Source organism: Peromyscus maniculatus, chromosome 18, assembly GCF_049852395.1.
Source record: "Peromyscus maniculatus bairdii isolate BWxNUB_F1_BW_parent chromosome 18, HU_Pman_BW_mat_3.1, whole genome shotgun sequence".
Classification (NCBI taxonomy): Eukaryota; Metazoa; Chordata; class Mammalia; order Rodentia; family Cricetidae; genus Peromyscus; species Peromyscus maniculatus.
The window spans coordinates 46,891,627-46,903,789 of NC_134869.1; the positions used below are offsets into that span (position 1 = coordinate 46,891,627).

At 37.9% G+C, this 12,163-nt stretch overlaps 1 protein-coding gene across 4 annotated transcripts in view; it reads right to left on the minus strand.

Moving 5' to 3' along the window:
* Window positions 1–9,419: 9,419 nt before the first annotated feature.
* Tafa2 (TAFA chemokine like family member 2) overlaps window positions 9,420–12,163 on the minus strand; it is a 453,279-nt gene continuing 450,535 nt past the window's right edge. For all 4 annotated transcript variants that reach the window (XR_013045599.1, XR_006065200.2, XM_015992224.3 and 1 more), the window contains one exon: window positions 9,420–11,542. Coding sequence is in view for 2 of the 4 variants with exons in the window: in XM_015992224.3 (XP_015847710.1) it covers window positions 11,531–11,542 (12 nt within the window). In the remaining 2 variants the exon portion in view is untranslated. The remainder of the gene's footprint in view (window positions 11,543–12,163) is intronic.

Genomic DNA, 12,163 nt, shown 5'->3' on the forward strand with positions numbered 1-12,163 from the left:
GCCCACTTCAATAGCTTAAGAACTCACTACTGGACCTGTGTGTCAAATCTTCCTCTGCCTTCTAATATCACCACCCTTGAACTAATTAATGCTGCAGTTAAATTGGGGACACTTGAGCAATGCCAACTCCATAACAATATAGTCATTAAACTTTTTAGACTTGAGGAAACTCCATACAGTATTCCATATTAATTGTATCAATTAACATGTGCAACTGTAGTGTATGAGTGTTATTTTTTCATCCATTCCAATATTTATTACCTAAAAGTTTAAAGCTCTACATTTTACACTCAAGTCCTTTAAAATATAATATATTTTATTTAACTGCTATTCTTCTATATACTCTCTCAAAAAGAATTACTTCTATATGGCAGAGGGGCAATTAAGAGAGAAATAAGAGATCGGGTGCACATATGAAGACAAGACTCTTTCTAATGTATTCAAGATTTCATCTCATATGGACTATCTCTCAGAATTAACAAAAGAGCTTGTAAGATCCAGCAACAAATCCATGAAAGATAATCACCCAGGGACCATGGATAATGTAGACATTCTGAAGGCAAAGATTATTAAAAATAGTTCTGATTTCCAAAGACTAGAAGAATAGATGAGATAGGAAGGGTAGCATAATTTCCTTAATTCATGGAAGATGCTATCAGGATAAATGAACATGATTTCCACAGACAGCTGTGCATGGGAATCTGGCTTTTAAACTTGGTCTTAGTTGCACGTTCGAACCACCTACCCCAAGGACAAAGACTTCCTACCTGCCCTAGCTTCCAAAGCTTCCCTTGCATTCCAATAAATAGCACCACTCTGGGACAAAACCTTTCATCACAATGGGACCCCGAAGCTGTCTTAACACCAGTAGATCAGAATTGCATTTAATAACCCCTGCCCTGGTCTGACCTAGGAAACGGTAAGCATTTTCATATTACTCTTATGATTTATAGCATATCCCTATACAGGGATTTAGGGAGCTATAATTTTTAATAAGTTAGTGCTCATGAATAATAGTCTACAGCCAGATGTGGAGGATCTTATTCCACACCACTTATTACCAGTTATGTGACATGTGCAAATGGCTTATTCCGCTAGCTTTCATTTCCTCATCAGCAAAGTACAGACGGTCAGAGTGCCCCTTTATGACTTTATTGAGGATTAAATGAGGGAAGATATACACAGGGCTGAACACCGCACATGGTATGTTCAAATAAATGTTCATGAAGTAAATCCTTAATTAAAATATGTCCTTTTAATCTTACCTTTAATTGAGAGTGCTGACTGTCTTACAAAAGGCCCTTTGAAGGAAAACTTTCGTTAATAATTAGGCATAAGAAGATCAAATACGACGTGATTCAATGCTTAGAATAGCATAAGAATGTCATAGATATATAATATTTACTCAAGTCTTTGCATGTTTAAGAGATGAAGTGCCTGTAATTATTGCAATATTGGAACATGTAAGAACCACAGGGTTAGATGACCTTGTATTAATTAGCAATGGGCTGCTGGTATTTAATAGCTCTTGATAGAAAATGTTATACAGATTTTACCAAGAGCATCAGAAGCCACAAGTCTTCTCTGGCTCATTCTAATCATGACAATAATATCAGAACCCATTTGTCTAGATCTTCTAAACTTCGCAAAGAGCTAAGCAATCATTCACTTAGTCCTCACAATAACCGTGGGTGGCAGATGTGTCATCTTTATATTATAAGATCATTACTTATGTATGTTATCACATCGTTATTATTTATATTTCATTGGTGAGAAAGATGAGGCCCAACATGCTTAAGTAATTTTCTCCTTTAGGGTCACAATTTGTCTCCTGCAAACACCCTCAAATAATGGCCAAAAGACAGATGAGAAAGTATGTACCGTTCTCATTTTCTATAGCCTTTTGAAATGAAGCAGGAGGGAAATGCCCGATCTTCAGTGAGGAAACATAGCAAGCTTCTCTGGACAGCTGTGTGACACTGGCACTGTGCAATTCTGGAAAGTTCCAGGTTCTGTGTAAACGTTCTGCGTCCATGGTGTGCCTTGGGTTTGCACAGCTTGTGCATATGAGGTGATTACTGACACAGAGCCAAAAGCAGACACCAGCCATGGAACTGACATGTTGATCTCCATCTCATTGTGTGATGTCACCGAAAAGGGGGAAGGGGAAAAAAATGATGACATCAAACAGAAGCAACTTTAGAGGAAAATCTGTCACTCAGCTTGGATTTTTCTCTTACTTGAAATTCACCCTGTCTATATTCAGTTGGATAGAACGACATTTGACTTAACTGGCGAGAAAAGAAAGTGACAAGTGACATCCGGCTTTGGGCTCTCAAATTTGGTTTACGATTTAGTGCAGCAACCCTGAAATGAAATGAGCATGTGCAGGAGTCATCATTGTGCAATCTGTGGAATCTTGGTTGAGGCAGAGCTATTATAGGGTTGTGGTCAGATTCCAGAATGGACGGGAGATTCTACAGGACCACACTACCAGGCTGAAGCTTATTCTTCCACTTACACTAGAAGTCTGGTAATTGGATTTTAAACAGCTCCAAGTGCCATAATTATATGTTATCCATTCTGTGGTGGTTTAGAAGAAAATGGCCCCCACAAGGAAATGGTACTTTTAGGAGGTGTGGCCTAATTGGAGGAAGTGTGTCACTGTAGGGGCGGGCTTTGAGGTCTCTTGCTCAAGCTTCCCTCAGTGTGATAGTCAATCGACTTCCTGTTGCCTGCAAGATATTGCACTCTCAGCTCCAGTACCATGTATGCTTACAAGTGGACATGCTCCCCACCATGATCATAATAGACTGAAGTGCTGTGGGGTGTCCTGTATGCTGTAAATATCTGTTGCTATGATTGACTGATAAATAAAACGCTGATTGGCCAGTAGCCAGGCAGGAAGTATAGGTGGTACAAAGAGGGAGGAGAATTCTGGGAAGTGGAAGGCTGAGAGAGGGAGAGGCTGCCACCACCACGATGAGAAGCAACATGTAAGATACCGGTAAGCCATGGGAGCTGGAGAGATGGCTCAGTGGTTAAGAGTACTGGCTACTCTTCTAGAGGACCCAGGTTCAATTCCCAGCACCTACATGGCAGCTCACAATTGTCTGTAACTTCAGTTCCAGGGGATCTGACACCCTCATGCCAATGCACATAAAATAAAGTTAGATAAATTATTAAAAAAAAAAAAAGATACCAGTAAGCCACGAGCCACGTGGCAAGGTATAGATGTATAGAAATGGGTTAATTTAAGACATAAGAACTAGATAGCAAGAAGCCTGAGCCATTAGGCCAGACAGTTTAAATAATATAAGCGTCTATGTGTTTATTTGAGTCTGAATGGCTGCCGGCCCAGGCGGGACTTGAAATGCAAGCCACTGCAATTAAATGTTTTCCTTTATAAGAGTTACCAAGTGAGTTCCAGGAAAGTTGCAAAGCTACACAGAGAAACCCTGTCTCGAAAAAACAAAAAACAAACAAACAAAAAAAAAGTTGCTGTGGTCACAGTGTCTGTTCACAACAATAAAAACCCTGACTAAGACACATTCTGTTGGTATTTCCCAGTAAATCTGAAAGAGACCAAAATATATGGCAGGCCTTCCTTTATCAACAGTCACGTGATTCCCTTCAAAGCTGGTTGGTTCCAACAATTAGTCTTTCAAAAGAGCAAATGGCAGCTGGGTGGTGGTGGCGCATGCCTTTAATCCCAGCACTTGGGAGGCAGAGGCAGGCAGATCTCTGTGAATGTGAGGCCAGCCTGGTCTACAGAGCAAGATCCAGGACAGGCACCAAAACTACACAGAGAAACCCTGTCTCGGGGGAAAAAAAAAAGAGAGCAAATGTCCCATTTTAACTCTTGAAAACTGAATGGGAATCACAAGATGAGAGAAGAGGGCTGATGATAGTTGAAGGTCAAGTGAATGACAAATGATTAAATGATTTACCCGCCAACACTTCAGTGTCTATTACTGTTTAGAGATATTGGCAACATCTATCAATAGCTGTCCTAACAATATTAAAAATAATTCAAAAATTTAATCATAAGTTAGCTAACATATAACAGGAGAAATTCACATACACACAGAGCATTGAAGGTGGGCAGAAAGTGACTGCTGCTTGGGGCATTTTTGGTGACCTACTTGAAGTGACTGACAGTGAGATGGCAATGTATTGTTTGTGTGCTCCACAACATACAACCGCTAAATGGGTAATTGGATTGTGTTTCCTAATGCATACTGTTTGCCATGAGCTTACCAGCAAACACTGCTGACGTTGTTTGGCATGGAAATTATAAGGAGCCATTTAATGTCCCTGACTGTTTCGCTGTGACCCTTTTGATGCACTGTGTAAGAAATGTAACTAGCAGACAGGGGGAGGGGAAATGAAAGTGACTTTTGCCCTGCAGTCACAGACATGATCTGTTTGCCAGACTCTTCCCTCACAGCTGATATCCAGCATTTCCAAATGGTGAATGGGTTAGCCAAGCAACAGGAAGCAAACTCAATTTCAGTAAGTGAGCTCTCAGGTGGTATGTATTAGATCACTCAGATACTCAGATACTGCCTGTCATAGCCCAGTTCCTGATGCACAAGGAGATTACTAAGAGGAAAAGATCAGGATTGCAGATTAGGTAAAAAGCAAATAAATAAGCAATTACAACAGTGAGAGAGTAAGAAAAAAACTCTCTGAAACTGCCCCGTCTGCCGCAGCTACCAGCCGACACAGAAATGAGGTCACCAAGATTCACAGAACCACTCTGCTGGCTGGTAGACCTGGGAGCAATAACAAGTGTGTGTTACACCACTGTGCTTAGATAAGGGCTACAAAGGAGTGGATCACCAATACACACCCCAGCGAATCTCTGGATGACACATTGTGAGTGGATTCAAAGACAGGAATCCTCTCTGTAAACTGAACCCCAAATATAATCTCATAAAGTAGAATACAAATATCTTATTAATCATCTCTGTGAAATATTCAGGCATTGCTGATGTCCTTAGCTACTAATATGATCAACTACCATCAAAACAAAGGACTTCTTTTGGGATGACTGTTTTCCTCATTTGGGGGACTCATTGGTTCTGTTTTTAGCCATATGACCATAAAAATTTAACATTAAATACAACTTGTGAAGATTCTTACAGCATATTGATATAAATTCATTAATGACCCTTTACAGGAGAGGCATTATTCAAAGGAAAGTGAGACGTACCACTTTAATTTTATGCATTATGTCTCACACAGCTCTTGGCACAAAGGTGTACAAAAATAGCTACTAGTGAATAAATGAGGGACCTCTAAACCTAACTCTCCACTGCAATACCCATTGCTAGTCTCTCTAGGCCTTTCCTGGATTCATGAGCATCATTTTACATGCCCAGAATCTTCTGAAGTCTCACTGTGCACACTTTTCCTCCAACACTGTTTAAAATCCTGGCTTCGCCACTCAGTATGATACTAGAGAAATTGCTAAACCTTTCTGAGTTCCTGTGTCCTTACAAAGTGGCAACACAACACCTATCTCTAGCAGGATTTAAGTAAATGTCCCATGTTAGGTTCTTAGGTAGAACTCATAGGATGAATCAAGTGCTAAAGAAAAGGTAGTTTTTTGTTTTGTTTGTTTGTTTGTTTTTTGTGTGTGTGTGTGTGTATATGACAAGGTCTTATGTACCAACAGTTGGCCTCAACATATAGCTAAGGAAGATCTTGAACTTTGTTTCTGTCTAGTTTTTGAGACAGGATCTCACTATGTAGCCCTGGTTATCCTGGAACTCAATATATAAACCAGGATGGCCTTGAACTCACAGAAATTTGCCTACCTCTGCCTCATAAATGCTAGGGCTATAGACTTTGCTAGTATGCTTGGCTAGTCACTATAATTTTAAAGTCTTGCCCATCCTCACCGAAAGATCGTTCCAGCTCTTCACTTTCCTTTATCCAGACTGTAGAGAGTATCCTGATAGAGAATAACACACTGCTTCCAATTAGATGCTGAGGATTCTGCTTTGACCTTGCAACTCTCCATGTCAAGATACACTAAATCTGTTGCAAATGTTTTTCATTCTCCTTAGACGCTCCATTTCTTGTAGTCAGCAGATGATGCTCCTTTATAAAGACATGGATGTACCATCCTACGCATACACGATGCCCTTTCATACATGCTGCAAACATTGATGCACATAAGATAAAAAATAACGAAGTCCATCTTAAAATTTCTACTTGGCTTCACCAACCATTGGTCATTGCTCATTGGATGTGCTTTGATTGTAATCTACGTTAGCATAGTCACTACTACATTGAAGATCCTTAAAGAGCTCATCCAAGTTCCTCTTCACTCTTCTAGTCATAGGGGATGATCTACAGAATTTGATCCTTCTTGATATTCATACAGTATGGGCTCACACCCTTTCCTTCATCAATTACTTTTTTCTACACTCAGATTCTGTGTCTACCTCCCTACTTCCTCCCTCCTCCATTCTTTGTGGCATATATATAGTCATACTCTTCTCACATGTCAGTAAAAATAAAATCTCTTTTGATGGTGCTTTGACTAAATCAGTATCTTTTCTGTTTCCCTTCCTATTGAAAGAGAAGTCAACATGCACTATTTCTACTCTCAAGTCTGTCTCTTATTTTTCAACCCACTGAAATCTCAATTTTCCAAAGAACGGTTGAATGAAACTGCTCTGTCCAAAGCCAAATGATAATTTCTAATTACGAATGCAATTGAACTCTTCAGTTCTTACACAACGTGGCCTCTCTGGATGTTTGGCTGGCACTGTAGCCTCAGTGAGTCTTTAAACAGTGAACTCGTTCTCACCACCTGCTGTGTACCCTGTGCTTCCTTCCGCGTTTCTCTAACGTTTAACTGAACCCATGTTATCCCGCTTTGGCGAGCTCGGGACCTTCTGGAGTTCTTGGCCTCATCTTCCTTTTCCCCGTGCAGTCATCTTACCCATCTCATCCTGCCCATCTTGGTGGGATACACATTGAAATAAACAGAGGAGTCTTTATAAGATACCTAGATGTCAATGTTGGGCCGATTAAAATGCCCCCGGAAAGCAGGAATGGACATGGGCACATTTTAGGGTTTCTTTGTGTAATTTATTTCGAACTAGGACCCAATGATTCATATCCTCCCCAGTACTATAGTCCTACTTCAGTCTTCATAGCTGTCTTTATTCTTCAATCTCTCTCCATGTTCACAATCTGTCCCCCTTGAGAGTTTCAAGCATATTTTGCCAAGATGTGTAAAACACAACTTTACAAACACAACTTTTCACCTTGTTCATGTGAGTTCCCAAATTAAATTTGTTTTGCAGACTAGATAGGACCTTCTAGAAAAATGTTCAAAGCACCCATTTAGTATACTAAAACATCCTGAAGAAAAAAAAATGAACAAATTAAAACAAATACAAAACACTGATAAACCTGTTTATGCACTTTTCCCAATGCATAGCATAGTTATATGCATGGGAACAGCATCCAGAAAACTTGTGTTGACCTGATTTGAAAGGCCGTTCTCAAGAATAAAGTCCAATTAATCCAAAATATTAATCTGGCCAAATATGCTTGTGCATATTTGAGTAGGGATTCAATAGCTGTCAGTTAAATGATGGATAACCATACTAGTTCACATTTCTGCAGAGTGCAAATCAAGACATAGCTAAATACCTAGCTAGCTAGCTAAATGATTAGATAGATAGATAGATAGATAGATAGATAGATAGATAGATAGATGATAGATAGATAGATAGATGATTGATAGATAGATAGATAGATAGATAGATAGATAGATAGATAGATCGACAGATGATAGACAGATGATAGATAGATGATTGATAGATAGATAGATAGATAGATAGATAGATAGATAGATAGATAGATAGATAGATCGACAGATGATAGACAGATGATAGATAGATAGATAGATAGATAGATAGATAGATAGATAGATAGATAGATAGATAGATAGATAGATGATACAGATAGATAGATAGATAGATAGATAGATAGATAGATAGATAGATAGATAGATAGATAGATGGATGGATGATAGACAGATAGATGATAGATATTCCCTAAAGCATTCAATTAAATGTGTATTATATTTTGTATATCATACAAAATAAAAGAAGAAATGAGGGAGTTGGGGGGTATAAAGGGATAAACAAAAGGAAGGTCTTTACCTTAATAAAAATAATAATGTTCTGTCATGGCATCTACGTAGGTGAGGACAAAAAAATTCCTAATGTACAATGTATGTCTCTCCTGACTTCCCAGTGCTTTACCCAGAGTGTCCAGTATCATCTTAATTCCCCTCAGAAGTTACTTAGTCAAAACAAGAAAGGCTGAATGATGAAAAACATACCACTTGATTTTTTTGGCATATATCTTTTTTCTTCACATATAAATGTAAATGTGCACTAAAATTTTCATCAGTTTATATTCATTGTGCATGGGTACTTGGATATACACAAACATAAATTAATTGAACCACAGTATGTCATAATCACATTTAGTAAGGGAAGCAAATCCCAGGAAGGAAAAGGGCTTTTTCATTTCAACCATAGTTCTCAGACCTCTTACTATATATTAAAAATAATAATGAATTTAAAATAATTTATGGTTCCATCTGGAGTTAAAGGTAAATTTTCTTTTTGTCATAAAACAACAAAAAATTTCCAAAAATTAAGATAAAGTTATATTATTCTAAAAGTAGGAACTTCAGAATTGTCACAACCAGTCACTTGTTGGCCTATATATTCACCTTCCCATCTAATGCATATTCCAGTATCCTACAGTAACAGGACACTAGTACATTTTAAAGAAATGAAAGTACACATGCATGGTTCATGTGAAAACTGACCAAAAGTGTGAATAAACCTCCTTTGGAGCTCATAGTACTACACTAAAGTGCACTTCTGTGCTTTGACAATGTATTACAATTTTGAAAGATGCTATCACTGGGGGAAAGATGGGAAAAGAGCAAAGGGACTCCTATGCTACCTTCTGTAGCTTCTTGTGAGTTTTAAACAGGGTCAGAAAAAAAGGCATTTTCAAAGGTATGCAAGACATCATATTGATGGCTAGCTCTACTCTAATGCATTTTCTAAGGTAAACTATGTTTACAGCTTTCATTATGAGATGAATTTTGCATCTGTGTTCATAGTTGATTTGCAGATGAGCATCACAAGCACCAGTGTATTGATTTCATGGATTTTTAAGAAGCAGGTCAAATATTGGAGCCTTATGTAAACTGAGAGTTTAACACAGAACTTTATTAAAAGAGGATTGAAGAATTTGTTAGTGTATTTCTAAATTTGGAATTGTATTGGTTACTAATTAAGGTACTTTTAAAATAGAATACAAGAAACCAGATTCTCCAAACTGTACTTGTGAAAGTGAGTCAATTTTATATTCCAATTTTATTCACTTTTTCTGAATAGTCACAACATTAATCTACTGGGAATAATCTAATTCATATATTTGAAATTCCATTTATTTTTTCTATCGATATGCATGTATTACACTTTTATATAATACAGAACTTCCAGTGCTGTTTTAAATGACAAAGTTTTCAAAATGAGAAGCATGATCCATAGTTTCAAACAAACCCAGGATAAATTCATAATGTCCAAAATGATATAGTTTTTCATTTTGTTCCAAAGAAATTAATGATATTTTATTCAACATAGAAAAGCCAGCACAACTGTTATTCCTTTCATTTTGACTCTGTGTAGTCTTGACCCATTGCACAACCCACTTGGAACCACCCAATTGGTTTTATGCTCAATTAAAAGGGATGCAGGAATCATTTCATTCCAAGTATTCATGAGGCAGTTGACTTCAGCTCAATATTTAAAAATATAGTTTTCCAATTTAATTTTTAACAGATTTTACACTGTTAGTTGTTCTTCCCAGTAAAGGGTCTGGTTAATGTATGAATCTTTCAATATTGTTACAGAGTAACACCAAATTCTCTACAACATTTGAACCTCCATCACGGAAACCAACATATGGTTAACTGGCCTTGTCAGTGAGCTTTAGAAGTATAAGAAGTTCAAAATACCTTCACTCTTCTACCAAAATTATGGACCATCTAATAGGATTATCTGTGAAGCATCTTTTGATCAAGCTGAAATTATTAAGACATGGAAAATCCTTGCCTTTACATTCCTTCCAACTACAGGTTTACACGGTATTATTACTTGGTGGTACCCACTGTTCTCTTTCCACATCACAAGTGAAACAAAATAAATGCAGTATAAAATTAGACATTCTGTAACAACTTAGAAAAAAGCAACTCAAAGTTTAAGGCCTTTAAATATTTGTAAGACTCTCCTGAAGAACTAAAAATCACAAGTTTCAGATGGCTAAGAAAATATGGGCAAAAAAAATGGCCTAAGAAATCATTTGAATGGAAAAAAATGGTAAGCAAGTATTTTAGACCATTGAGGTCAAGGAAAATGAACAATTTTTTCTACCCACAGACTGAACAAATATATAAGCATTCAAGCAGTCATTGGAATCGAGCAAGAGACAATGTTAAAATGAGACAGAAAGGATGGTTTAAGAAAATGCTAAAATAAAAATAAGTGATGAGAAGTCAGAAAAGCACAGGCATCCCTGGCATGTTTTAAATGGAAGGCTACCTACTAACTTGACTACACACTGATGATTTCTATAAAGGAAAGAAAAGGGAAACATTAAAAAGAAAGTACACTTAAAAAAAAAAGAACTGCATGGGAAAGTGTGCTGGAGGTACGGAGTACTGTGCAATGGGAATGGGAATCCAATCCTAACTGCTATCTGTTTAAATGACAGAGAGCGGCAGCCATGGGTTAGCCTTGGGGAAACATGTCAGCATGTCTATACATTCTTATATGATTGATGTATTCAGGTCATGGTGACTTGCCAATGGTTACCATTATCAATGGAGAAATGCTTCCATTCCTTTCACAAAGGCAAGAGTAAGATGTTAAAATATGTAGGCTTTCAGAGTTTCAAGATTAGAATACCAATAAAATTGTCTCAGTCTACGCCATGCCAGAGGAGTTCGCAAAGGAAACGTCATCCAAGCTGTGTACAGTCCTACTAGACAATGAACCAAGGACCCAGGAACGTATCCATGACAGGACAGTGGACTTGGGAGACAGCTTCAGAAACAAGAACAGTCACAGCTGAAGCCAGGAACCCGACAGGTGGCAGTCTCTGGTGTCACCCCCAAAACACCAGCTCTGCACCGGCTTCATGGAGAGCACTGTCTGCTTCCTTCAGAAGTGTAACAAGCCAAGAGCAGTTCACATCTGACGAAGTCTTCAGGACAGGAAGTTCACATCAGACTTTTGCAAAGTCTTGGTTTCAATAGGAAGCTGATAACAAGTCATGGAATCCCTTGGGAACAGGCTTAAAAGCCCCTCTTCTAAGAGGTATAAAAATCTTCAAGATCGCCACAGGAGTCAAGGCTCTATGCGTGTGTCTCCATGAACCCAGCCTTGAGGATTGCTTGATTTATGTGTGGTTAATGGGTTACCTGGAAAGGAAGAAGAAAATATAATGAGTACCTTATAATAAAGCTGCCATCTCAGGACAAGTAAACAGTAACTAATGCTTACTAGTTGGCACTCACTGTACCAAACATATCACTGAATTCCCCAGGACCTTCATGTTCACATTGCCAACTTATTAAAAAAATATGTATATTTTTCTTCTCTAATTTTGCAATATTTTTAACACAACTGTCATCATTATTTCAAATGATTCCAACTATGACAAACACAGTCACTACTGACAATAGTTCCCTTATCGGAAAAAGTGAATGATTCTGAGGGGCCTCTCATTTGTGCAGACGGGGTGGCTAAAATCGGTAAACCTCTGTGGAAAACATCTTTGGTCACTGGAGTACAATCAGAGCTTACTCAGCCCTTGGAGACTTGTTCCACAAAATTCACTCTCAAACAGCATAGAAATTGGGGACCCTATCAGAATCCTTAATATACTCTGAAAAAATATCACTCCTTTGTGTGAACAAAAAATATTTAGGGAAATAAAGAATGAAGAACAGTGCAATGGTTTACAAAATTTCAAAGTGTGCAGATCTTCTCATAAAATAGACTGTATTATTAATGCAATTTGAATTATTAGGAAGATTCAC